This window comes from Adiantum capillus-veneris, chromosome 3, assembly GCF_014529385.1.
Source record: "Adiantum capillus-veneris isolate H3 chromosome 3, ASM1452938v2, whole genome shotgun sequence".
Taxonomy (NCBI): domain Eukaryota; kingdom Viridiplantae; phylum Streptophyta; class Polypodiopsida; order Polypodiales; family Pteridaceae; genus Adiantum; species Adiantum capillus-veneris.
In genome coordinates, this window is record NC_140933.1 from 50,588,603 (window position 1) to 50,613,476 (window position 24,874).

Below are 24,874 nucleotides of genomic sequence, written 5' to 3' on the forward strand. Positions count from 1 at the left end.
GAAAGTAGTGTCGACAAGAGCAGTGTTTGTGAAAAACGACGTTTTCACCACCTAATTCTTTTTATAAAGAAGTGCTCAGATGAGCTTGATTTTCATTAATCACAGAATGTTACAGTCAGCCGTGGCATATCCTTTGTGCTCTTCAGAGGATTGGGTTGAACATCTCAACACGATTTGGTCCAAGAAGTGGTTTGCAGGTAAATGGAGACAAGTGGTTGGAAACATCTGGAAGGCCAAATATAGTCTGCAAGTGGATGTACACTTATCTGGTCCTCCTTTCTTCACGGAGGACCTTGCAATGGGTTCGAAACGCATCGACAATGAAGATCTCGTAATGGACATATGCATAATTAGAACTAAGGTGTTGAGAACTGTTTGGGAATCCATAAATGCAATGAACCTCTATCTAGTTCTAGAATTGTCGTGATGAGAACTTGCAGTCGAGAAAAGTTTATTTTGGTGCTTCCAGTTCCTTCCTTGTGCGAAAATTTCACCGCGATTAGGAACAGACATAATGGCAGAGCAGCAGCAGCAGCAGGGTTCAACTCCAGTCAGCGGCCAAGGAGCATCTTCTCAGGCGGCAGCAACCAGCGCCCATCAGTCCAGCCAACCGCCTTCATCTGGTCAGCAGTCTCAGCCGCAGGCCGAGCAGCAGGACTCTTCTCCAGCTTTTGAGAAACAGAGTGAGGTACCCACCACAACACGTTTGGGCACTTGCTCATCAAGAAAAAGCATGCGCACCCCACACGAGGACCCAATGAATATGAAAGTCTCATGAAAGCCTCCTGCTTCATTCATTGCATAGCTTGTTTTCATTTTCTTGTTTGCATGGTCATATTTCTCTGCAGATTGTATGCTGTATTGATAATAAGTACTCCTTGAAAGGACACTAAGGTAAGGTTTCAAGCTTATGATTGGGCCGAACAATTGTTCTGTTCACATCATTTGCTCTCCATTTGTGGCAACAAAACTATAGATATTTGAGAACGCAGGTTGATCAGAGGATGTGCGAAACTACTTAACGAGGGGGTTACCCTTGGACTTATTAGTGTTTTGAATTTTTTATGTACCGCAAGGCCACAAAGGCAGCAAAGGAGGCTTTTCAAGCCCATCAAGAGGCAGAGATGGCAATGAAAAAAGCTCAGAGCATGCAAATGCAGGCCCAAGAGAAGGCATATCAGGCATCCATGGAGATGATGGCTCAGCAGAATTTGGCCTGACAGCTAGCGGACAAAGTTGCGCACAAAGCAGCGGAAGCTCAAAACAATCTCATGCAAGAGAAAATGGAGCAGTAAGCTATCCAACATTTAGCTGGACAGCAATTGGCCCAAAAGGTGATGGCCACTCAAGGTAAGTGAGTCGCTTTGTTTGTGCAGAGAGTCGGAGTCTAGTTTGGATTTGAAACATGGAACTTTGGAGATTGGCACTCAAAAGCATGCAGACCTTGTGCTATTATGTGTGCTTGTATAAAGACCTAGCGCTTCACCAAGTATCGAGTACTGATGATGTTAGTTGGGATGTTGGAGGATTTCATCAACACTATGCCTGATGGAATTGTTGGTTTTTTTCTTGGCCTACTTAAGGGCTTAGTAAAGCATGGAAAGGACCACGGACCCTTGGATAAGGGTTTGGTTAAATATCGGCTAGCTTGCCTGCGTGGCAGGGCAGCCGGAGCCGGTTGTCGGTCAAATGAAACCTGCTGGGAGGAGGTGACTAGTTGGATAAGGCTTGTTGATTAGTCCCACGTGACTAGTGAATAGTGGCAAACTTTTTGGGCCTGTATAAGGTCATTTGGTTAAATTTCAAGCACTAGTCACTATGTGGCACTAGCGAAAGCCCTTGATGTTGAAGATCTTAATTTTTGCAAAGGCATTTGCAAGTGTTACATATGGCACTACTGCTTGAAAAATATCACCAAGCTGTATAAGCCTGCATAGTTACCCGGAACGGGAACATGCATGAAATGCCATTCCCTGTTTCGAATACTCACGTTTGAAACACGGAACGAGAATTTGGAACGGGAAATTGGGATGGGAACGATGGCCATTCCTTGTTACTAAGAAAAGCAATGAACCCTGTGGGAGCAACTGTGGACCGTTTGATAAATCTTGTTAATTAGTGCCACATGGAAAGTCAATGATAGTATTTCTAATAAGAATCGAAAAGCATTGTCATTTGTATATGTAGGCCACTGTGAGTGTGTGTGCTGCTTTGTTTTCCTATGTCTATAAAGAAGGGTATTGAGTAGTGGGTCACACACACTTTTCTTTATCCTCTAATAAAGGCCATTGTGAGTCGCCAGGGTTGTTTTTTGATGGGCACCCGTGCCCTTCAAATTTAACGGCATTTAAGTGTATTTTTTGAAAGGGTAGCTCAATTTTCTACCCATAAAAAAACGGATAAAACGCCCATCAAAAAGCAACCTTGGAGTGGACTTTTCGACATCTTTGTCATAGTTGAAATGTCATTTTTTCATTTGTCTAGATATAATTAGTTGTATAAGTAGTGGATTCCTTAGGAATTTAGATAACTATCTTTGATTTGTTGCAACAGGTTCTCCTCAAGCTCAACAAGGGCCACAAGCTTCCGTTGTACAAAGCGGGATCCTACAGGCAGCAAACCAAGCGGCAAGTACAGCCAATACACAGTTAGCAGCTGCTATGTCAGCTGCTGCCGCAGCTCCTCAAGATCCTGCCAGTCAAGTGGTAAGAATCAAAGCCTTGAGCTGTTACTTGATGGCTTTAAGTGAGTAGTTTCATTTATGGTTTGTCTTCACATGGTTTCTTAATTATTAGTCACCTCTTATCATACGCTTAAAGCCCGTTTTTGTCATGGGAGAACATACTCACATATCTAACTTAGTTTTTCTTTCCAAGAAGCATGCAAAGATGTATGGTGCATCTCTGTTTATGGTTTGAGCATTGGGTGTTCCCTTGAGGGGGAGCTTTAAGCAATCATCGTGTTTCTTGTATCTAGTATTATAGAACAGGATGAGCAACAATCACAAGAGACGAGACCTCAAAGATCTATGCGATGAGTCTCGAACTCAAAAGAAATGATACTTTAAAGTGGACCCTAGGAACCGGAATATCTGATCTACCACAAAGGTCTGTCTCTGGAAGGTTGCTTTCTTGGTTTTTATGTGTTACCGAATGTGTACTTGGTTCTCACACACACGTGATCCCTTAGAGACTCAACCCACTACCGCACTGAGTTGTCCCCTCTCAACATCGTACCATGTGGTTCAAGCTTGCCTTCAGCTGATGAGAGGGACGAAGTTCCCTTCATGGGAGAACATTTGCAGTAGGTTACAAGGGCAGGTCAGCGTGGTGAGTGATAGGCTACCTTCAAAGGTGTGAGCTACATCTGCTGTTGATTAATGAGCAGGAACTGGTAATAACGATTTCTTTCACTCTTGTGGCCTCTCAATCTTCATAATTCAAGGTTGGTCGAAAACCAAAGATTGTGTATGTTATTGATTAAAAACTTAGAACACCTACCGGTTACCAAATATTATATTGCATTCAAAAACATGTGCTGGTTAGTTTTGATTAGCTGACGGTGTTTGTTAATGACATCAGGCAGCCAGGGCACAAGCTGAGTCTGCACATCAAAAAATGGCAACAGCTCAGCAGCTAGCAGCAGCAGCACAATCTCCGCATACAGCAATGCAGGCATCACAATTTTTAACCTCGGATGGGGCTGCCCCTACCCAGCCAATGCAACTTGGATAGCCTCGCACGCAAGCAATATATGAAGTCCAGTGCTTGAGCAGTATATGGCTCATAAAATACTAGGTTTGTGTTTCAAGCCATTTCATAGTGACTTTTAACGCCTCATTTTACAAAATGGGCTCTAAGACTTGGTATTTTTCAAGGAACCAAGAACATAGGATATCTTTGAGGTCGTGTTAAAATGCCTTGTTTTTAAATGCCCAAAAGTTTTTTCTGAGGTTTTTTGTGGTTTATGAGAACAAGAATTCTCACACGAGCTTGTATTTCATAGAACCAAAGATGTCTAAAAGGTGTCTTTTGTGGTTATCAGAACAAGGATTTTCATGCAAGTTTGTTATAGCCACAAAAGTGGCTTGAGTTAGTGTTAGTGGCATCTCTATACCCTACCAATTCATGTGTTGTAGGCATTTCACTTGTTGGCTGTGATATTTATGTATTCGTTAAAAGTAGCTAGGTACCTATGGTGGGTTTCCTTCACCTTCTGGCATCCATAGTTCCATGGCTGTCCAGTATTATTCTCAATTTAGTGCTGATGTATGTGATCAACTATTATCTCTCCGCTCTGTCTGGTGCGTGTGCAAAGCGTATGTACAGTGTTCCCTACACCAAAATCCCAAATTACATCCATCTCAAAAAAGAATTTTAGCATGAAGTTGTCACCAGCTAGAATCCAAAACTACATTCAAGCTCGTTTTGAAGAGAACTTAAAAAAATTTGCACATTAAAATTAAATTTGGTTTGTGAGTTTGTGATCTCATCATGAACTCGCTTGAGATCACAAACTCGGCTCATTGTTGCAAGCAAGCGGTCCCATAAAGGTGGAGAAAAAACTGTTCTTGTACCGTACGCAAGGTGGAGATCTTTCTTTAAGTGCCTTAGACAAGAAACTTTGAAACTTTCACCAATGAGCTCACAAATGGTAACAATCATGTCTATAAATAATGAATAATTGCATCTTTTATGCTTACATTACTATTAAAAATCACTATTTTATCACTTTCAATAATCAATCTTTCTTAGAAAAGCTAACAAAAGCCTTTTGAGGTTTGCAATATCCACAAGGTGTACTTGGAGGGTGGTGGTGCCAATGTATATAATTTTTAGGAGCACAATGGCAATTTCCCCTCACAAGTTTTGACACTAAACAAAATTTTCAGTTTGATGTGTGAGCACGTGCAACTGCAAGGATTTATCACCAACAGTTTAAGAACATGTCCACAAACCATCAAGGTCGTGCATCGTGGGGTAGCTAAGCACCACCATACATCTATTGACATTTTTGAAGTGGAATTCACTTATGACCGTTAGATGCACGACAGCTCAACACACACAATTGTTTACACAATCAACCAATTGTTTCTTAGAACTCAGCAAGTAGAAGATCGTTGAGACCATCACCTACACTTTCGATTAGAGTTGGGTTCTGCCCGTGCCAATGGGGGGAGGGGGATGTACCCACTTTTGTTTCAGCGCAGAGAAGATGAACGTAGAAAAGGTGACTGCACCTGCCTTGCTCTCATTGGCTCTTGCAACCCTACGATGAAGGAGGAAGCAAATCTCTCGTAACCTTCGCTTAGCCCCCCCCCCCCCCCCCCCCCCCCCCCTTTTTCAAAGTGGTAGTAGGGTTATTGGCACCTTTCAAGTTTCGTACAATTTTTTTTTGGATTTTCTTAAAATGGTAAACATCCTCCCCCCACCCCTTGACGTGTCCCCCTGGGCGCGACCCAGGTCTTACTTCAGCTCCTACCCTTGTCAAACACTCCAATGCATGCCCCCCCCTCCCACCATGGCTCTTGGCATCCATTGGTTTCCATGTGCTCACCCTTTCTTTTACGGAATGGTCGTTCCCTACACCGGCCCCATTGCTAAATATCGGTTGTGCATCCCAATCAGCAGGACCAAAGTGGTCCAGGTCAGTGCCAACGAGGCAATGCGGATGCACACTTTCATCGCATGCTCTTTACCTTGCCTATTTTACAATGGGCCCATCACGCCTCCTCTCCCTCTCTTCCTTGAATTCTAATGAGCGTGCCCGCTCTCTCTCTCTCTCTCTTCAATTTTAATGCTCCTCAGGCGTTGCCTTTAGAAGCATCCAAGCTATGCATTTAAGCTTAGAAAGCTTCCAACCCTTTCGTTTAAACCTCAAGGGTCCAAGTGCAGTTTGCTTAAAAGACTTGACTCCCATCCAAGCCATGCATTTAAATTTAGAAAGCTTAAACCAAGGGTCCAAGTGGAGTCTGCTTAAAAGACTTTACTCACACTCAAGGGTCCAAGTGGAGTCTGCTTAAAAGACTTTACTCACACTCACCCACACTTGTGAACTCACACATTCTCAAATTGCCCCTCCACACAAACACATACAAAATGAAAAAGGGTGTCCACACAATGCTTTTCCAAAAAATCTACACTTCTGAAAGTGGCTACAAAACAAACACACACACACACACACAATGGATTTTCCCTCAATGCTTAACCACCAATTAAGCTAATGGTATTGAAAGGTAAAACACACACACACACACACACACAATGGTTCTCTTCTCTATGAGCATTCTCACATATCCACATAATGCTTGCCTGAAAGCTTATGTTGATAGTATGGAAGAGAGAAACACACACACAATGGGTCTCTTCCTTGAGCTTTGCTTGATGCATGTTGATGGAGCTAATTAGGTAGCCGCCATTTTCAAGATACACCATGGACCTCCAAATTCCTAGCCCCGGTATTTTTAATTCATATTCACTTCAATGGTTGCACATACGTATTGGTCAATCTAGATACAAGATTGTCCATGAAGCACGAATTCTGTGGTCGTGTGTGAGCGATTTCATTGTGGGGAGGGCAAATCCATCCAATATCCAACGACCTTCAAGACATACACACACCATCGACGTACGCTTTCACAACTCAAGCTCATCACAGGCGACACTTGGATAGAGAGAATTTAGTGTGAGTTTGATTTACTTCTCTATTGTTTTAATCCCAATTTGGTTGCGATTTTACTGTGCAAATTTAATGCATTTTTTGGTGTGTGATTTTAGGTTCTGGTGTGCATATGGCCCAAAAGACTCGTCGGAGACAACACCACACCATTCAAGTGAGGTTGAAGGAGAAGAAGACCACATTGGGGATTCGTCAAGCTCAGTGCCCGTTACTACAAGGAAGAGGCGTGCCTGCTCACTAAAGGATTACTCTTCAAAGGTTACCAATGCCATTTCAGTGTTAAGAGATTGACTAAGGAGCCAGATGTAGGTGTGATATCTTACATCCATCCCTATCATACCAATAAGGCGGATGAGGTATGTCATGGTTCTTCTCATCTAGATGCATCTTCGAAGTTCTCCTCTTGGATTTCATTGCACAAAAAAATATGGGTATCAAGTATGCTTTATCGTGGTTTTTCTCCCTAGCAAGTCATGGAGAAACATATACAAGCACTACACACTCAAAAGGAAAAGGATCCTAATTACATATTTGTGAGGGATGACTTCTTGTGCATACGTGATATCATGAATATAGGTAGCAAGCTCTCCATTGAGCAATATCAAATGCATGATAATGATGCCGAAAGTGTGCCGCATTGGTGCAATGAAAATACGCTCAACATATTCATATATCAATCAAAAGATCCAATGCACAATGTTGAGTTTATGCTAGGAATCCAAACTTCATGGCAAAGAGATATTTGCTACAAGTATGGGAATGGAAATCTTCTAGCAATGGATGCAACCTTCGGAATAAATAAGTACAAGGTGGGTGTTATTGGCATTTTCATATTATGGTTGATAAAGTTCGCTATGTAGTTTGTTGCATTCTACCGACGAGCACTTTTGTGATGTTGTTTTATCTCTACACTATACTAGTCTTTGATAGTCATCGCAATGGCGTTCCCATTGCATGTATCTTGACTTCTTCGGGCACATTTGAAACGACATGTACATGGATCACAAGCTTTAGAAACCATAGGTTACTTTAAGTCTTGGGAGCCTGGAGCTTTCATGGTTGACGATGCTGAAATAGAAATTGACATGTCCACCTTTTATGTCACAATCAATGTAAATGACCACAATGGCATTATAAGTCTCACATATACACATGCTTTTTGCAGGACTGTATTCCATGTACCTATTTTGTTATGTTTATGGCATGTCAAGAGGTGTTGGCTAAAGCATCTCATAAAGAAGGTGAAGGATTGGCCAACAAGGGCATATATGTTCCATGCATTGGGATTGATTATGAATATGTATGGTCAACCTACCTTATCAGAGGATGCCACAAAGGGGGATGCAAAGCTTTTGTTGGAGTGTCCTTCTACTCAAAGTACAAGGAAGAGGAGCAATTCCCCTTGTACTTCAAAACATATCGGGAGTCAAAGATAGGTACACAATAAAATTCCTCTCATTTGTTTTTTGGGTATTGTCATTGTATCCCTCTCATAAGATTCATGATTTTGCACATAGGCATGTGGATACGTGCAACACACAATTTCCCACATGTAGGACAAGACACGAACGGTGCTATTGAGGTATACCATGGCCATCGCAAGTACAAGTTTTTAGGCTCATCAAAGAGATTATTGGAACGCAGAGTTGATTGCTTAGACACAAGCGAACTACATCGTGCCTACCCTTTTTTGGTTTTTACAAAAAGTGAAAGAAAATGGGTTCAAGCCCAACAATGCAATAAAAATGTCATTGAGAACTCCTACCAACGAGCATTAGGAATCCCCGAAGGATATGTCAAGCATATGGATTCTTATTCAGGTGTTGCATTCATGCAAATTATTTCAACATAAAGGGCATTTCCACACAGTGTACAATGCCAATTGTGATTGGGCATGTTGTACTTGTCGGTGGTCTGAACAAGGAAACGTTTGCAAGCACCAAATCAAGGTAATTCTTATGAAAGGAAATTCCCATTCATCACTAATAGCACAATGCTTGCTTATGTATAGCGGTTCGGACATGTCCTCTAGACCGAGACAAAACCGGGCCATACTTACAAGGATAGAAAGTCATGAGGCATCAAGTCCTTCCATGGATTGCAATGTCTTGGAAGGGGATCCTACTATGGTGGAATCGTCAACACACGCCACAAGCATTCAACCACTTCAACGCATTTTTGAGGAGTTGATTAACCTAGTGGGAGAGGACAAGGTGCTCATAAAGGAGGCATGTGAAGGACTAAGCGGACCTTAGGTCATGTGCACCTGGTGAAGGCACACAAAAAGATGGATGATGAAGCTAATGTGGGCTTCATCACTATAAAGGATAGTTTTGGAAACAAAATCAATCGTGCACAATCATTTTTTGAGAGGAAGTATGAAAAGAAGCACCAAGAGGCCACTGTCCAACCCTTCGTGAAGCGAAAAAAGAAACACAAGGTCTCTATGCAATCAAAGTTGGATGCAAAAGTCAAGAAGCTCACCACAAATGTAGAGTCAACTTGAGGTCTTGGCTTGTGGCAATCTTGTGGCAATCTCCTAATATTTGTGTATCTAAACTGGCCTTGTATCTTTTGTTCAAGTTTTTCAATTAATTCATTGTGCCCTTTCTCTCCAACATTTTGTGTGTGTAAATTCACCTTTGTAACCATCCACCCCCCACCACACACACACACACACACACACACAACATTTTGCAGGGGATTGTGGTTTCCACTACTGGTAGGATTTATATGTCTATTGAATTAAAAACAAAATAAATTGGATGTAAGGAGCACTTAAAGAAAGGTAGGAAATGGCCTACGCATTCCATTTATAATTCATGCCAATATCTTTGGTACCAAGCTTAACTCCATTTATAAATTCCATGTGAGAGGAATGTGTTACTCAAGTCATTAAATTAACTTTGGACACATTCCTAATCTCTCCCTCCCTCTCTCTCTCTCTCTCTCTCTCTCTCTCTCTCTCCCCCCCCCCCCCCCCCCCCAACAACCCACAAAACACACACACACACACACACACACACACACACACACACACACACTCTCTAGCACATAAAATCTCTCTCTCTCTCTCTCTCTCTCTCTCTCTCTCTCTCTCTACAAACAAACACACACACACACACACACACACAATTTGATAATCGAAAGAGCAAGGGAACCATACTTGAACTCTTTTTGCAATTTAATTTAGGAACCATACATAAAATAGCAGAGTTACAATAGCTTTGAATTCAAAAGAAGAATAACAAGGTTGGGTGGACGTAGAAGAGAAACTTTGAGCTACATTGCAATAAATGTCTTTGAGTCTAGTAGATCTCCTATGAGTCATTGTGTTGTTGATATTTTGAAACATTTTGCATTTCCTCTTGGAGTTGTCATGTACTATGGTTTCACCTGTTACTTGATTGCCTAAGACCTCAACGCTTGTAACTTGGACGTGGTCCTCCTTACCGAATTTGTCCGTCGTGTCCATGGAAAGAGGTTTATCTAAGTCATCCTCAACAAATACACCTTTTGTGGAAAGAGGAGTCACCAAGTCCACTATCACCGTACAAAAAGAACCATCAACAATATATACCATAAATTAAAAAGACAAGCATTTATATATATACCATAAATTTAAAAGAGAATCCTTTACATCTAGATAGTCACAACATAGAAAGAAAGGGGGTTTACCTTCAAGCCTTGAACCTTCAAGTTGCTTCTTCTTTGTACACTCTACATATCTTGCAACTAAGAATCGAGAAAATTTAGAAAGAATAGGAAGACTTGAATCATAGATGCGAAGAGCATTTCGAGCTCGTTGTACGTGCAAATCGTTCTCTCTTCTAGACCACTTCCCTACATAGCGAATATAAGAAATTGACACCCCTTTGTTGTGTTCTTGAGCAAAGTGGCGTACCATGCCTGCTTTGCCAATGATGCCTTGGAGCCCAATTTTTTTAGCCTTACACTCAACACGCTTGTAATAAAAAAAGTTTTTATTTCTTGATTTGTACATGATTTTCTTGTACTGCATGGACACAATAAAATGCATCCTTCACTTATCGCGAAGCTATTGAGTAATGTATGGTTTACATAATGTGTAAGCATGCATGAGCACTTATTAAAACTCCATGAGAATGATGCTCGGGTTATACGCACACAAAAACGTGAACCACAAAATCAACCCCACGCCAATGCATCTTCCCTTTATGGAAAAAAGAAAGTCAACACTGCAACATTCTCACCATTGATAACCAAGTCTTCTTTTAAGCTATTACAAAAAGCATAAGACTATGTTTGGAGCACGAGAGATTCTAGTAAAATAATCAGAACATCATCTAAGATGTAGGGTGTTTGTTTCTACTTCCATAAAACATTAGCAAAATTCAATCGACTCAAAGCTCCAAGCAAATTCAAAAGAATCTTGACAAATTTATGTGACTGCTTCGAATTAGGACCAAAACTTGGGCCAATTATACTTTTAGCATACCCACCCCCCCCCCCCCCCCCCCCTCTCTCTCTCTCTCACACACACACACACACACACACACACACACACACATACACACACACACACACAAAATCTCTTATCTCTCTCTCTCTCTCTCTCTCTCTATGTGTGTGTGTGTGTTTGCGCGCACGTGCTAGCCTCTTGGATGCTCTGTCAGATAGGGTTGCCCACTCAATGCCTTGTTGTATGGCATTGCCACTCATCCCTTGTTATTGCATTTGGATCACTTGACTTTGCTTGGTCGTCTTCATAAGCTAAAATTACCCAATGGCAATGACTTTATAGGACAGGCCATGCTGATCATTCGTTGTTCATGCCGCGCGATAACTAGGATGATGTGCAAGAGATTATGTAACCATTGGATATATTTGGTCTAGCAACAAGCCTTAGGGTTAACTTTTGAAAATCCAAACTCTTGTCTCTTGGTGTTTGTGACTAGCATCATCTTTTGTGGCATGCGGAAATTTTGGGTGCGCATGTGGCGGTCTGACACTTAGGATATCGTATTGGCCGGCAGAGGTAACTAATACCCAGCAAGTCGATTGGGTCATGCAACGATTAAATGTCAAATGGCACTATTGGAAACTGTCTACATGGCCGTTACATGTTCGACTTCGTATTGTCCAAAGTATCATGATGGCATATGTTCAACCTTACTTGTCGTTTTGTTACACTGACATCACTCTCACCTCTTGCTGCTTATATCTGATATTGTATCTCACTTGTGGCGCACTAGTTCTCATAAGAAAGGCCTGATCTATGTCAGCATGTTACCATTCCCGCCTTTGGTAATTGGCAGATTTCCCTTTAGGAGATTGTGTTTGGAAAGATGGTCGGTCATATTCCTGGTTGCCTGATCACCTCTAGTTTGCTCTTTGCTTAAAAGTTGTTACGGATCATCTCTCGTGGCATGGCAGGCAGCAAACAAATGGGAATTTGTTGCATTTGGAAAGCATTCACTGGAGTAGAGTGATCTCTTGTACTTTGGTTGATCGGTCGCCTTGACTAAGATGACTTGGAGTGGTTTAGTAGGAAGCTCTTCTGTATGAGCAAAGGAGACTTGCAAATGTACGTTTCATCTACCCTATGGAGGATTGAATGTGGCGTCTCCTATAGTGGTGAACTCAAAGAAGAATGGCACATGGAAGGTATGAGAGAATTATAAGCCGTTGAATGCTGCAACAAAGAGGGATCACCTCTCTTTCTCTTTCTACGATGAAATTCTTAATGAGGTCGCACATCAAGAAATTTGTGCAATGACTATGTAGGCCATTTTCAAACCAAGATTATAGGGAGAGACTAAAGGAAAAAAACTTGCAAAAAACCTGGGGTATCTTTTGCTTATAAAATAATGTCGTTTGTTCCAACTCATGCACCAAAAATTCTCAAAAGATTTGTAACTCATGTGCTTCAACCCTTTTTTAGGAAAAGGAATAAGGTTCTCTATTGATGATTTTAGTAGCCATAGCTCATATGCAGAGCATCTTGAAAAAGTATAAAAAGGATTTTTTAAAGGCTACACTCAATAGGTGGATAGTTAAATGTGGAGGGATTCACATTTTTAAATATCAAGTAACTTTTCTTGGTCATGTTGTATTTGCAAGGGGTCTCCTCTATCCAGAGTGCAAGATATCTTAACAAAATTATACATCTCCTCTCATGGATTGTACTTCATTTACAACTCCTCGTTCAAAGAGCCCTCTTCACACGGATTGAAGGAATAAGTAGAAATTTTGACATGTGAAAGAACACCAAGTTTTGGGGTGGTCACTTTTCAAAATGTGTATCATATAATGTGAGTTAATTGGAGAGGATTATTAATTATCCAAAATATATGCTTTTATGTATACATTAGAGGGGGGGTGGAAGATTTTTAAATAGGCTCGCAGTGTAAATATAGTATGTATATTGAGGTATTATTAATAACCTCTCCGGTTAACTCACGTTATTGAGGATTATCAATTATCCAAAATGTATACTTTTATGTATACAATAAAGGGGGATGGGGGATTTTTAAATAGGTCCGCAGTGTAGATATAGCATGTATATTGAGGTATTATTAAAAACCTCTCGAACACATGTGATATGGGGAGCTTTTGATAAGTGACTTCCCCGTGTATTGAGTTTTCTTCCAAATTATAGGCCCTCCGAGGTGGGATCAATTATTTGATCTTTAATGATTCCAACTTTTAAAGGTAGTAAGAGAAGAAGGTTAAAATTGAGCCACCCACAATGCAAAGCCAATGACGATAGATTTGGTGAGGCTTAGCAAATATCTCTTTATTTTTTAAAGGTCACTCTCTTATTTTTCAGGTACATATAATAAACTGATAGAGAAGGTAAAAATAGACCTTCTTCAATTGACGAGTATAATGAGTATCGGTATACATCTTTACTACTTCTAGCGGGAACCTAGAAGTTGTAAAGATAAACTAATAGACAAGGTAAAAATAGACCTTCTTCAATTGATGAGTATAATGAGTATCGGTATACATCTTTACTACTTCTAGCGAGAACCTACTCTAGATTAGGTATGCTCCTATTTGACACGATCATAAGGTAAAAATAGACCTTGTTCAATTGATCAGTATAATGAGTATCGGTACACAAATTTACTACTTCTAGCGTGAACCTACTCTAGATTAGGTATGCTCCTATTTGACACGATGAGTATGATGAGTATGACGAGTATCAGTATACATCTTTACTACTTCTAGAGGGAACCTACTCTAGATTAGGTATGCTCCTATTTGACAAGATCATGATGTCACTAGCCTCTACAATAAACTAGTAGATAAGGTAAAAACAGACCTTCTTGATGAGTATGATGAGTATCTATATGCATCTTTACTACTTCTAGCGAGAACCTACTCTAGATTAGGTATGCTCCTATTTGATACTATTTGATACGATCATGGTGTCACTAGCCTTTACCTAGGGCTATAAAAGGGCCTCTTTTCTTCCTCCTTTGGATCACTCCTATCATTCCCATTGTCCATTATCCTTAAGTACTACTAGTGTGTGACCCGCGCGTTGCGGCCAAGAAAAGTATGGACATTGGGTCACACACACACACACACACACACACACACACACACACACATGTAGGTGTATATAAGTGTTTGTATGCACACTTATAGAGAGAGTGCATCACTCCAAGAAGATGATAATTCTCTCTCTCTCTCTCTCTCTCACACACACACACACACACACACACACACACACACACACACACACACACACAAACTTTGGGAATTGTAATTGGAAGCATGCCATACAAATTGTCTCTACAAAAATGGATATGTAATACAATTCTGACAATTGATCCTTGTTGGTGTCTTCTCTAGTAAGGACATGCCCAATTGCACGCCTTTGATCTCTTTATGTTGAAGAAATTTTCAAGACAAACAATTCTTCAAGCAATCCATGCTTCTATATTAAAGAAATCTTCACGAGTTCTATGTTATAATGCAATGTCTTATGTAGCACAAATGCAAGAGCCTCTGTATGGAGAAAGTTCTTGAAATCATTATTTGGATATCCAAATTAATGGTAATATAGTTTTGTATACACCATCTAATCTCATGATTCCAAAGCCACATTCTCAAATATCACTTATCATTTCCCTCAAATGAACCACCCTTTGCTTTATTTTGAGCCTCAAAAATACGACCTCAATAGCCAATGGTGTAACCATCTCAATCTAGCACAATACTTTCACCCTCTTTTGTTGTTCACAACCTTAGATCCTTGAGCCATAATCAAAACTGTATCAATGTATATTAGGATAGTTTATCTTTGGCTTTCCATAATCTTTCCCTCGCAAGGCTCTCTTGGAATTAGGGTTGCAGAGAAACACACACAGCTTGGAGAAGACGAGGGAAGCTCAACGCACACAATAGAGAGCGTGTTAGTGTGCAATGGAAAGATAGATAGCCCTAGAGTGATGGGCGTATATACAGTGCACGGGGGAAAAAACCTCCTAAAGAGGGAAAAAATGCCACGGCGGTCCTAGTGTGTTCACACACATCACTACCACATGTATATGGTAACAAATCCCGCCTAGAGTGATGCGGTCAATGCCCGGGGGATTCACTCTATATATAAAATGGAACGCCACGTGCGAGCGGACAACTTTGATAAAACCCCTATATACGACTCATATTAGGGAATATGACCCCCCTTTCTACGCTTATACGACAATCAATGCAAGAAATTATTATATCCCTATCTTACATATAAAATTTAGGTCTCACATAATCTAGCTGAGTAGAACTAGTCAAAGAGCGTGTAGCATAGTGACTGGCAAGGTACTAAGGAGCCACTTATGTTGATAACTAGATGTACTCTCAATGTGTCTTAGTTTGACTTTCAAACTATGTACCCGTTCAGCTTGCACTCTAGCTACTCATCCAATTCTACCCCATCTAAATTACTCAAAAAACATGGTCATATAGTTGTGCTAGGTTATTCGTGTAAATTTGCATTTATACAAACTCTTTATATCTTTCATCCCTCAAAAAATGAATTATAATCACAAAAGAAGCAATTGATATAAAGCAGTGTTGGTTCTTGCATGGATCTTTGTAGCTACTGACTCAAAAGTTCAAGGGTAGACTCTTTTGGGAAGCAATGATTTCGAAACACAAAAACTTCCTCTCATTTTTTCCTTTTCTCTCCCCCCCCCCCAACCAATAAAATATGATACCCCCTCCCTTATTTTTAAGCTTATGACATAAATTATTGGGGGTCTACCCCTAACTTATACGCTTATGTAACTTGTAAAAAAACCCCCCTCCCTTGCACTTACATGGTGCGATAAGTTTTCCATGGTGAATCCCCCAGGGGTGAATGAGAGCTGGCACATGAGTCAAGGGAAGTGCCATGCCCTGAGGACATGATTAGTTCACAAAGGGGAGTAAGCCCAAATCTTTGCGGAAAGCTTCGAGCTTCTCACAAGATAATGCCTTTGTGAAAAGGTGTGCAAGGTTGTCCTGTGTTGGCACATAAGCCAAGCTAATCTTTCTGCTGAGAGCATCTCCCTGACATAGTGGTAGTGGTAGTGCACCTCAATGTGCTTTGTGCGAGCATGAGAAACTGGGTTCCTCGCAACTGCCAATGCGCTTTGACTATCAGTGTAGATAGTGTTGGCAGTGTCCTGTCCAACACCCAAATCAGCCATAAGGCGTCCGAGCCATACACACTCAAGCATAGTTGTGAAGACTAACTGTACTCAACCTCACAACTTGAAGTGGCAACAATAGGTTTCTTTTTGCTCAACCATGACATACATGAACTGCTAAGCATGAAACAAAAACCACTTGTGGACACTCGCGTGTCAAAACAACCAACCCAATCTGAGTCCGAAAAAGCATGTAAGTCTGGCGGCAATGATCCCCCCTTGGGATAAAACAATCCAAGTTGTAAAGTGCCACTAAGGTAGCAAAAAATCCTTTTGGTAGCCTACCAATGCTTAGACCCTGGGCTATGCATAAATCTGGTGACTTGTGAGATTGCAAACTGAATATCCGGCCTTATATTGCATACAGAAATGAGGCAGCCAGTAGTTTGGTAAAGAGTGACATCAGCAGGATCACCAGCATCATGTAGGCTTAACTCCAAACCTGGCAATAGGTTTGCGATCCTCAAGTCCAAACTTACATAGCAATGTTTCTATGTAACTTTTTTGACACAAGGAAATACCACCGTCACACTGCTTAAAACTATATGCCTAAGTAATTATGCAACAACCCCAAATCTTTCATCTTGAAAGTAGCATTCAAATCAGCCTTAAATTCAGAAATATGTCTCTCATTTGGTCCAATGATCAGAAAATAATCTACATAAAAGAACCACAATGAGAAAGTACATCACCCTCACGCTTTACATACAATGTGCTTTCTGTTGGACTGTTACGAAAGCCTTGTTTGACCAAATGAGTGTCAGCTTTCTCATACCAAGCACGAGGAGATTACTTCAATCCATATAAAGTCTTCTTACATCTGCACACTTTGTCCTCTTGTCCTTTCTTGACAAAACCGCGAGGCTGCGTTACATAAACTTCCTAAAATATGTCATCATTCAAGAAAGCAGTTCCAATGTCTGATTGATGTACATCCCAACCAAAATGAGCTGCCAATGCAAATAGAAAACGCACAGTAGTCATATGACAAGTGGGAGCAAAAGCCTCTTCATAATCTATGCCTTTTTAATGTGCATAACCCTTTGCAACAAGTCGAACCTTATGGCGATCTATCTCACCATCTAGCTCACGTTTTAACTTGTAAACCCACTTTGTACCAATGGCCTTTTGCCAGGAGGCAAATCACATAAAGTCCATGTGTCATTTTCTATAAGTGCATCATATTCTGATTGCATGGCAGCCATCCAATTTTTTGTGCTTCATCAAAAGATAGAGGTTCCTCAAAATCATGTAAGCTAGACACAGCCAAAGCATAACAATCTGATGCATAAGATGCATGGCGAGAGCTTGAACGAGTACAACTAGACAAAGGTGCATCCAATTTACTGTCATGCAATGTATGCACTAGCCATTTTGGCATACCTCTAGCCTGCTCATTTTCAGCCCTTTCCTCATCAAGTACATCATGTACATTTGCATCAGTAATAGGCTGATCTGTAACATTTTTGGGAACCCCCATAGGCTGTACATTTGCCTCAATGGAATTTACATTCAAACTTCCACCACTAAAAAGAGGCAACAAAGTGTCATAAATGTCTTGTGAGCTTACATTACTGTCTCTAGTACATGACACCAAGGGCTGAATAGAATATTTCACAAACACTACATCCCTTGAAACCAAAATACACTTTGCTAGTATTGAAGGAACACAAAGAACTATATTGTAAAATGTCTCTCTTGATGGGTGAAACCTATAATACATAGCCTTTTGGAGGGGGAACCGGCTCCATGAAAATCTGGTCCTCAACTGTTGTCAATAGCTTAATTTCTCTCTCTTTTGAAGTATTTTTCATGCTATCTAACAAGGTGTTATGCTTTTTGTTGCTCTCTCCACCCAAGCACTCTTGTTATGCTCATTAGGAATCTATTCTAATGAAATGCTTACTATGTTCATGCTATTTCCCGCTACACACAAGTTACTAGGCCATTAAATGTTACATTGGTATCAGAGCACAAGGTTTATCTTTTCTTGCTCAAGAAGGGAGGTCCTCAAGCTAGCTGTAAGTGGTTGTTATTATTAATTGCAAATGAGTAAGTAGAATAGGGAATTTTCAGCCTTGCAATGTGCCTCCCTCATGCAGATAACGGGGCATCACCGTCGAGAGTTATGGTCTTAATAGTGGAGTCCTATGGGGCTTGCCTACGTCTTAACCACTATTGAGCTATTAGACGCTTGATAGGAGATGATGCTGTTTGGGTGTTGAAAGATCCTCTCTTCTATTCCTTGCAATTAATGGTATTCGAGCCACGAGTACAATAGCTTGAGTGCTTTCTATAAAGGGGTAAAGAGGAGTAGCAAGTAGGGCTTGAAGTTCCAAAGTACACCTAAAAAGTTTACACCTAAAAGTTGTTAGAATGGCTGACAATATTAAAGAGAGGGAAATTAATGTTGATAGCTTTGATTTTGCTAATGAGCAGGCTACTAATGATGCCCTATGCTTGTTAACTACCTTGTTTCTAGGCTTCAACAAGCCATGGGCAATCCATCCCTCAAAAGTGAAGTGCAACGGCAGCTTCGTGCTCATGGGATTCTCCAAGCTCCCCACCATGACAAGAGAGTACCTAGGAAGCCTCCTTGTGAGACTTACAAAAGAGGCCTCTCTCAGATTCGGGAAGAAGAAGAAGATCCATATACGAAAGACTCAAAAATTTTCTTTTTGATGATGCATCTCCTTCCAAAGGAGAATTCAAGAGCCCCCACCGAAGGAACACAAAAGAAGTGAGTCTCCTACCACCTCGACGAAGATGACTGTACGAAGACGGCGGGCTAAACGCTCTCCCACACCTCCAAAATGGAGAATACCATTGCACACTTCTCCACACCATAATTCAAAGAGGGATGATAAAAAGCAAGAGAAGAAAAAGGCGAGAAAGAGGATACCCTCTTCTCCATCTTCTTCATCCTCTTCCTCTTATGAAAGTGATGGTGTAGACAAAGAAGATCAATGCAAGAAAAAGGCGAGAAAGAGGTCACCCTCTTCTCCATCTTCCTCAAATTCTTCATCTTTTGAAGAAAGTGATGGTGCAACTTTTGAATCATCAAAAAGAAAAGGCCATAGGAAATCTATGCCGCATGGAAGAGGTCGTCCAAGCTCAAGAAGTTCAAAGAGGGAGAAAAGAGCATCTCTTTCCTTACCTATGATGGCACCTTTGGTGCTACAGACAAAGTCTTGGCCTTTATCCAACAATTCAATGCGGCGTTTGGAGATGAGGGCTTCACGAAGTCCTTTAAGCTACGCCATGTAGCTATGCACTTTCAAAAGTCGGCCAGGAAATGGTGGTCTAGCCTACGGGCAAACGGTGAAGCTCCATGAACGTGGAAAGCTTTAAGAGCTTCCATTATGAAGCAGTTTTTGGCCACCAATGCCAAAGACAAAGTACTTACCGAATGGCGAATCTTGAATCTCTCTCCCTACGAATCCATTCACAAATATGTAGACAAGTTTTGAACTATTAAGACTATAATATATTCTAAAAGTATAAAAAATAATATTTGACACAATAGTCAATGCCTCTCTTCAAAGAGAGGTAAAAGAACCCATAAGCACACGGAAGTTGAATCAAAAAAGCATCCCTAAGCTTTAGAGCCCTGTGCTCTAGACCCCACTTTAAAACTCTACATTCTTCCATCACGGCGGCTAAATCGTGATGGCTAGGGTCGCGATTTAGCCGCCACGATGGAAGGATGTAGAGTTTTCAAAGTGGGGTCTAGAGCACAGGGATTTACAGAAGGTCCATGCTAGGTTGGGGGGCCATTTCGATGGTCTATTTGGGCCTAAGCTTTAGAGCCCTGTTCTCTAGACCCCACTTTAAAAACTCTACATTCTTCCATCATGGTGGCTAAATCGTGATGGCGAGGGTTGCGATTAGCCACTGCAATGGAAGGATGTAGAGTTTTTAAAGTGGGTTCTAGTGAATAGGGCTTTAACCAAGGTCCATGATGGGTTGGAGGGCCCTTTCGATGGTCTGTCTGGGGGTTGCGATGTGGGGTTGAGTTGTGCCTTGGGCGTGCTGTGGACTCAGGGACCACTGGGAGGGATCTGTTTCAGCGTGCATGGTAGGACACCCGGTTGTCACGTCCCTCTTGGGTGGTGAGCAGGGTTCAACATTGAAAATTTATGCATCTTTGTCTTGGCGGCTGTCCACCTCTTTTGTGGACGGACCTCGCAAGCTTGTATCTGCTCTCTGGTGGTTCAAGATGGTGTGTGTACGATTTGAGATGTCAGGTGCTGCTATTGTTGGGGTTGATTATTGGTGTGGTATCCTCTTTTCGTGGTCATTTAGTGCTTGGCTCACCTATTACAGCCTGCTTTGTCTGGTCCTCATGCTGGTTTGGATGATTTTCTGCTCGGTTTTGTCTAGGTCTTCCATCATGGGGGTGCCCGTGGACGATCCTACTATGGTAGCAACAGAGGTCTTGGGGCTCCCCTATTAGCCCATATGTATGGTGATGGAGGTTCTGGCTATCCGTTGGATGGTTCTCCTTGTCGGTTGTCTGGAATTTATTATCGAAGTGATGGAGGTTTTGACTTTGCCCTTATGTGGCTTATGGTTTGCATGTTGGGATGTTTATGTATAGGTTGTATGAATTTTTGGCTTGGTACTAGGTTCATGTCCTTGTGAAACCTTGTAGTTTGGTGTTGTGAGAGGATGGTACTATGCTCCTTTGTGTACATGGGATTACTTTGAATCCATGGCTCGATATGAGCATGGTCCAATTGTAATTTATTTGTTGATTAATCCAATCTACTCACTCTGTTGAGTGAGTTTTGAAAAAAAAACTCTACATCCTTAAGCTCTAAAGCCTTGTGCAATAGATCCCCCTTTAAAAGTTTAAATCTCTACATCCCAAAGTTGTAAACCCACTTTAAAAGCTATAGAGTTCTAAGCTCTAAAAACTATAAGGCCTTAAGGTCACCCTCCCCCTACATGTGGGTCCATGTAATATTTTTGGAGTGCCCCAAATGGGTGAGGCCTTAGTGATGCCTTCCCTTTTTTTTCCTAATGAAAACGAGGAATTTAACTTTTAAAAACTCACAATTTTTAGGTTGGTCCGAGAAGACAAAATATACTCATTAGAAAGACATTCAAAGATATTCACACTGTCATTGAATTATAGAAAGACAATTCATACATCGTAGCCATAATGGTGTTGCATTTTCGTGTCCCGTGCGATTGTCTGTGTGTGTGTGTGTGTGTGTGTGTGTGTGAGAGAGAGAGAGAGAGAGAGAGAGAGAGAGAGAGAGAGATCCAATCTAGGCACCAACTTGGCAGAAAGAAGATCAAGATCACACAACACTCATCAAAGAAAGCGGAGGATGGTTGAGAGTCATTGACAAATCTGTTTAAGGTAAGAGGGCTAGTTAATTAGGGAAGATGAAGAAACAGGGCAAGCATACTAGCAAGGATGATGTTTCCTGTGAGAGCTTAATCTAGCGAACTCATAAAGCGTTGAAGATTGTAGGGCGATGAAGCTAGAAATGATTAAACACTTGTCTCAGTATAATGAGTATCTTGGGGACATATCCTCCTCATTACCAAAATGCGGTGGTTAGTGCTCTGCAAAAAAAATGGTGAAAAATGCTCTGCTCGTCTCGCTACTGAGATAAGCTAGCGGAGGAATGGACACTGGCAGCATGTAGGAAATGATAGCATGCCAAGATGCTCCCATCGAGCTAGAATCTGAGGGCATGGTTAGGAACGGACCCAATGGGAGGTTAACAACCAAGCACGAAACTGTGAGAGGCGACTAGGGAAGAAGGAGGTGGTCAAAAAGGCCCGATAGGAGTAGTGATTTTTATTTAAAAAACAAAAGGTAAAGCATGTGATAGGAAAGCATCTACGAGTTCCTCTCTTACTAGTCTAGTAAATCACGAACTAATGCATCAAGGAGTGGTGGACACTGGTGGTAGACTAGGCGTATAAGATCCGTGCCAAATTATGGTGAGGTTGTCGTGCAGCTTGTCCTTTTGCATGCTTGCCATTCTCTTCAGCCCCATCACTCAATTTTATCTCCATCATGCACCCAAAAAACTTTGCCATAAGAGACCCAATCATTATAGTCCAGTGGTTATTTACATTATTTACATCCTTTCCTTTATGCAAAGTCTTGACCCACTTAGTACTCCAATCGTAAGGCATACCATGTTGAAGTGCAACCAATTGATAGCTAGGCTTTTTGCGGATGACTCGTTACTCTTCCTCAAAGCTTGCCCTTGAGTGATTAGGAAGCCTCTATAGATTGTGCAAATGTATTCCATAGCATCAAGGTCATTGTAGCATTGAAAAATCAAGATCTCTCTCTCTCTCTCTCTCTCTCTCTCTCTCTCTCTCTCTCTCTCTCTCTCTCTCAGCGCAACTCGTTCAATCCATCAATGTGGTCTAGGGAGATAGTGTCAAGAGGGAAAATATTTTGACACCTTGGATCCCCGCTAGAGGTTTTTCAAATAGGGTAGGGGAGTCATGTTAATACAATGGAGACAGTATGTAGGGGGTTATCTTAGTGCTTTGATATCCATGAATAGGGGAGTGGGTTGCTACACAAGGGGCCATAGATAGAGGTTTCCTAGGAGGATGCATGCAAGTGGCATCCCCTACCTAGTATTAGTGAATCCCCCATGGTTGCAATGGGGAGTGTGGATGATTCTTAGTGTTGGTGGGTGCAGGCACGAGGGAGGGATGCCCTGGAGAAATGGGCGGTTGGACTAGAGGCATTGGGTTGTTTTGCCTTGTGTGATTCGAGCGCTCCTCCCTTGCTTTGGCTTAGGCTCTCTTCTCTGTTTTTTGTCATTGAGAGAGGGAATCCCTCCTAACTCTTCTTGAAGATAAGAAAAGATTGCCAGCTCTCAAGTGGCCCTTGGGGGTTCGGTAGTCGAGTGGGAATCGAATCCGTGTTTCGTGGCAACAAGGGTGGCATTTTCTGGGGTATGGCTCCACATCCTAGCTTGATTCTCATATTCGGTTCTTGACCGGGTCTTGGTCCATTGCTAGGAAAAAATCATTGTTTTTGTCTAATCTGTGTGGAACGGGTGTGACTTGGAGAGGTGAATCATTCTTGACAAGTGATGGAGCTTGTTGGATCCCCCCTTTGTGAGGCTATAAGATGTGCACTATTTGATAGTATGTGGTGGATCTTTCGAGGCATGGTGTGTGTTGTTGTCAATGTTACCTCTATGGTGGCAACCTAGGAGATCGCCTTGGTGATGAGGATGTTGGGACCTGCCCTCTTCTTGACAATATATGTAGTTTGGTTCTGATCCGATTGTAGTCAAGGTTTGCCTCCCTTGTTTTGGGTAGTCATTTGCATAGTTATCTAATGAGATTCTGTACATGTGGCTCCCTAAAAAGCCGGTCTATGTTGTTGATGTTCTATGTATCCATGGCTCGTCTCGCATGGACTTCTATGTATTTCCTTTTGCTTCTTAATTTACCCACGCACACTTTTATTTCTGCAAAAATAAAAATAAAAATTTACAAGAAGGCATTATTCCCTGAGACCCCTTGTTTTTTTACATAATCACAAATTGAATGTGCTTATGAGTTATTTGATTGCTACTAATGCATTTACTTTTGTCTATTTAATGTTTTGGCTTTGACTAATGCTTCAATACTAACCCCTATTTTGTTGAAACATTTGGGCAATTTGGGATTTCTAAGTGATTTTGTAATGGCCATTGAATTCTACTATGGTTAGCTAGTTTTGCAAAATTTTCTCATCCTTTTGGACTAGGGACATCAAGTTTTGACAAGCTCATATTAGGGACAATTATTTCTTCTATGGTTAACTGAATCTGTAGTACTTTTACTTTTTCTTTTTGGATTTGACAAGCTTTTATGACTTGGTAGTTATTTTGGAATACTTCAGACCTAATGTTACCCTACACTTTGAAATTTTGTGGATAGCTTAAGGAGGATTAGACAGATTTGAACTTTTCTACTAAAGTAAAAGGGTATTATAAATGAATGCTTTCAAAATCATTTGTGTAATACTTAAAATATGCAATTTTGGCTTGGACACTTCAATCTTGAAAGAAGTGGGAATTACTTAAGTTTTGCTCATACTTTTAAGTACTATTTAGGATAGTAGCTAGTCTAATATTTTTAAGTTTGACATGGATAACAACTGATAGGTCTTTAAAGCTTGCCATACATAGACAAGTCTGACATATCTATTGAATTGTCTATATGGATGCAGGTGGGAATTCTATCTTGACTTAAAAAAGTTTAGTGTGCTATATTTTGACTTTGAAGACCCTGATGATTCAATCGAGATGACCTCAACAACTCTACTAGTTTTGTATAAGATCATTAGAATGATGCCTTATTCTTATTATGTTGTACATAAATGGGACATAAATGAATCAAGGACTCAGTCATTTCTGTACAAATCTTTGTCCAGTTATCTAAAGCCACATGTCTTTTGAATGTTATGTTCTTTTGTGTATATGTATCGAGTTTAATACAGTAACACACACATCTTAAACACAAGGCCCTCC

The 24,874-nt window shown here is 41.0% G+C and overlaps 2 protein-coding genes and 1 pseudogene across 2 annotated transcripts; all 3 read left to right on the top strand.

Moving 5' to 3' along the window:
- Positions 1–389: 389 nt before the first annotated feature.
- Positions 390–1,220, top strand: LOC147460902 (uncharacterized). Its single transcript, XM_086508599.1, has 2 exons — positions 390–688; positions 1,077–1,220. Exons 1-2 carry the CDS (start codon positions 515–517, stop codon positions 1,218–1,220), a joined length of 318 nt encoding a protein of 105 aa, XP_086364725.1. The 5' UTR covers positions 390–514.
- LOC147460903 (uncharacterized) lies at positions 1,214–4,063 on the top strand. The gene is made up of 3 exons (XM_086508598.1): positions 1,214–1,350; positions 2,554–2,705; positions 3,582–4,063. Exons 1-3 carry the CDS (start codon positions 1,338–1,340, stop codon positions 3,732–3,734), a joined length of 318 nt encoding a protein of 105 aa, XP_086364724.1. The 5' UTR covers positions 1,214–1,337; the 3' UTR covers positions 3,735–4,063.
- Positions 4,064–4,232: 169 nt separating this feature from the next.
- Positions 4,233–8,947, top strand: LOC147460904 (uncharacterized; annotated as a pseudogene).
- Positions 8,948–24,874: the final 15,927 nt, after the last annotated feature.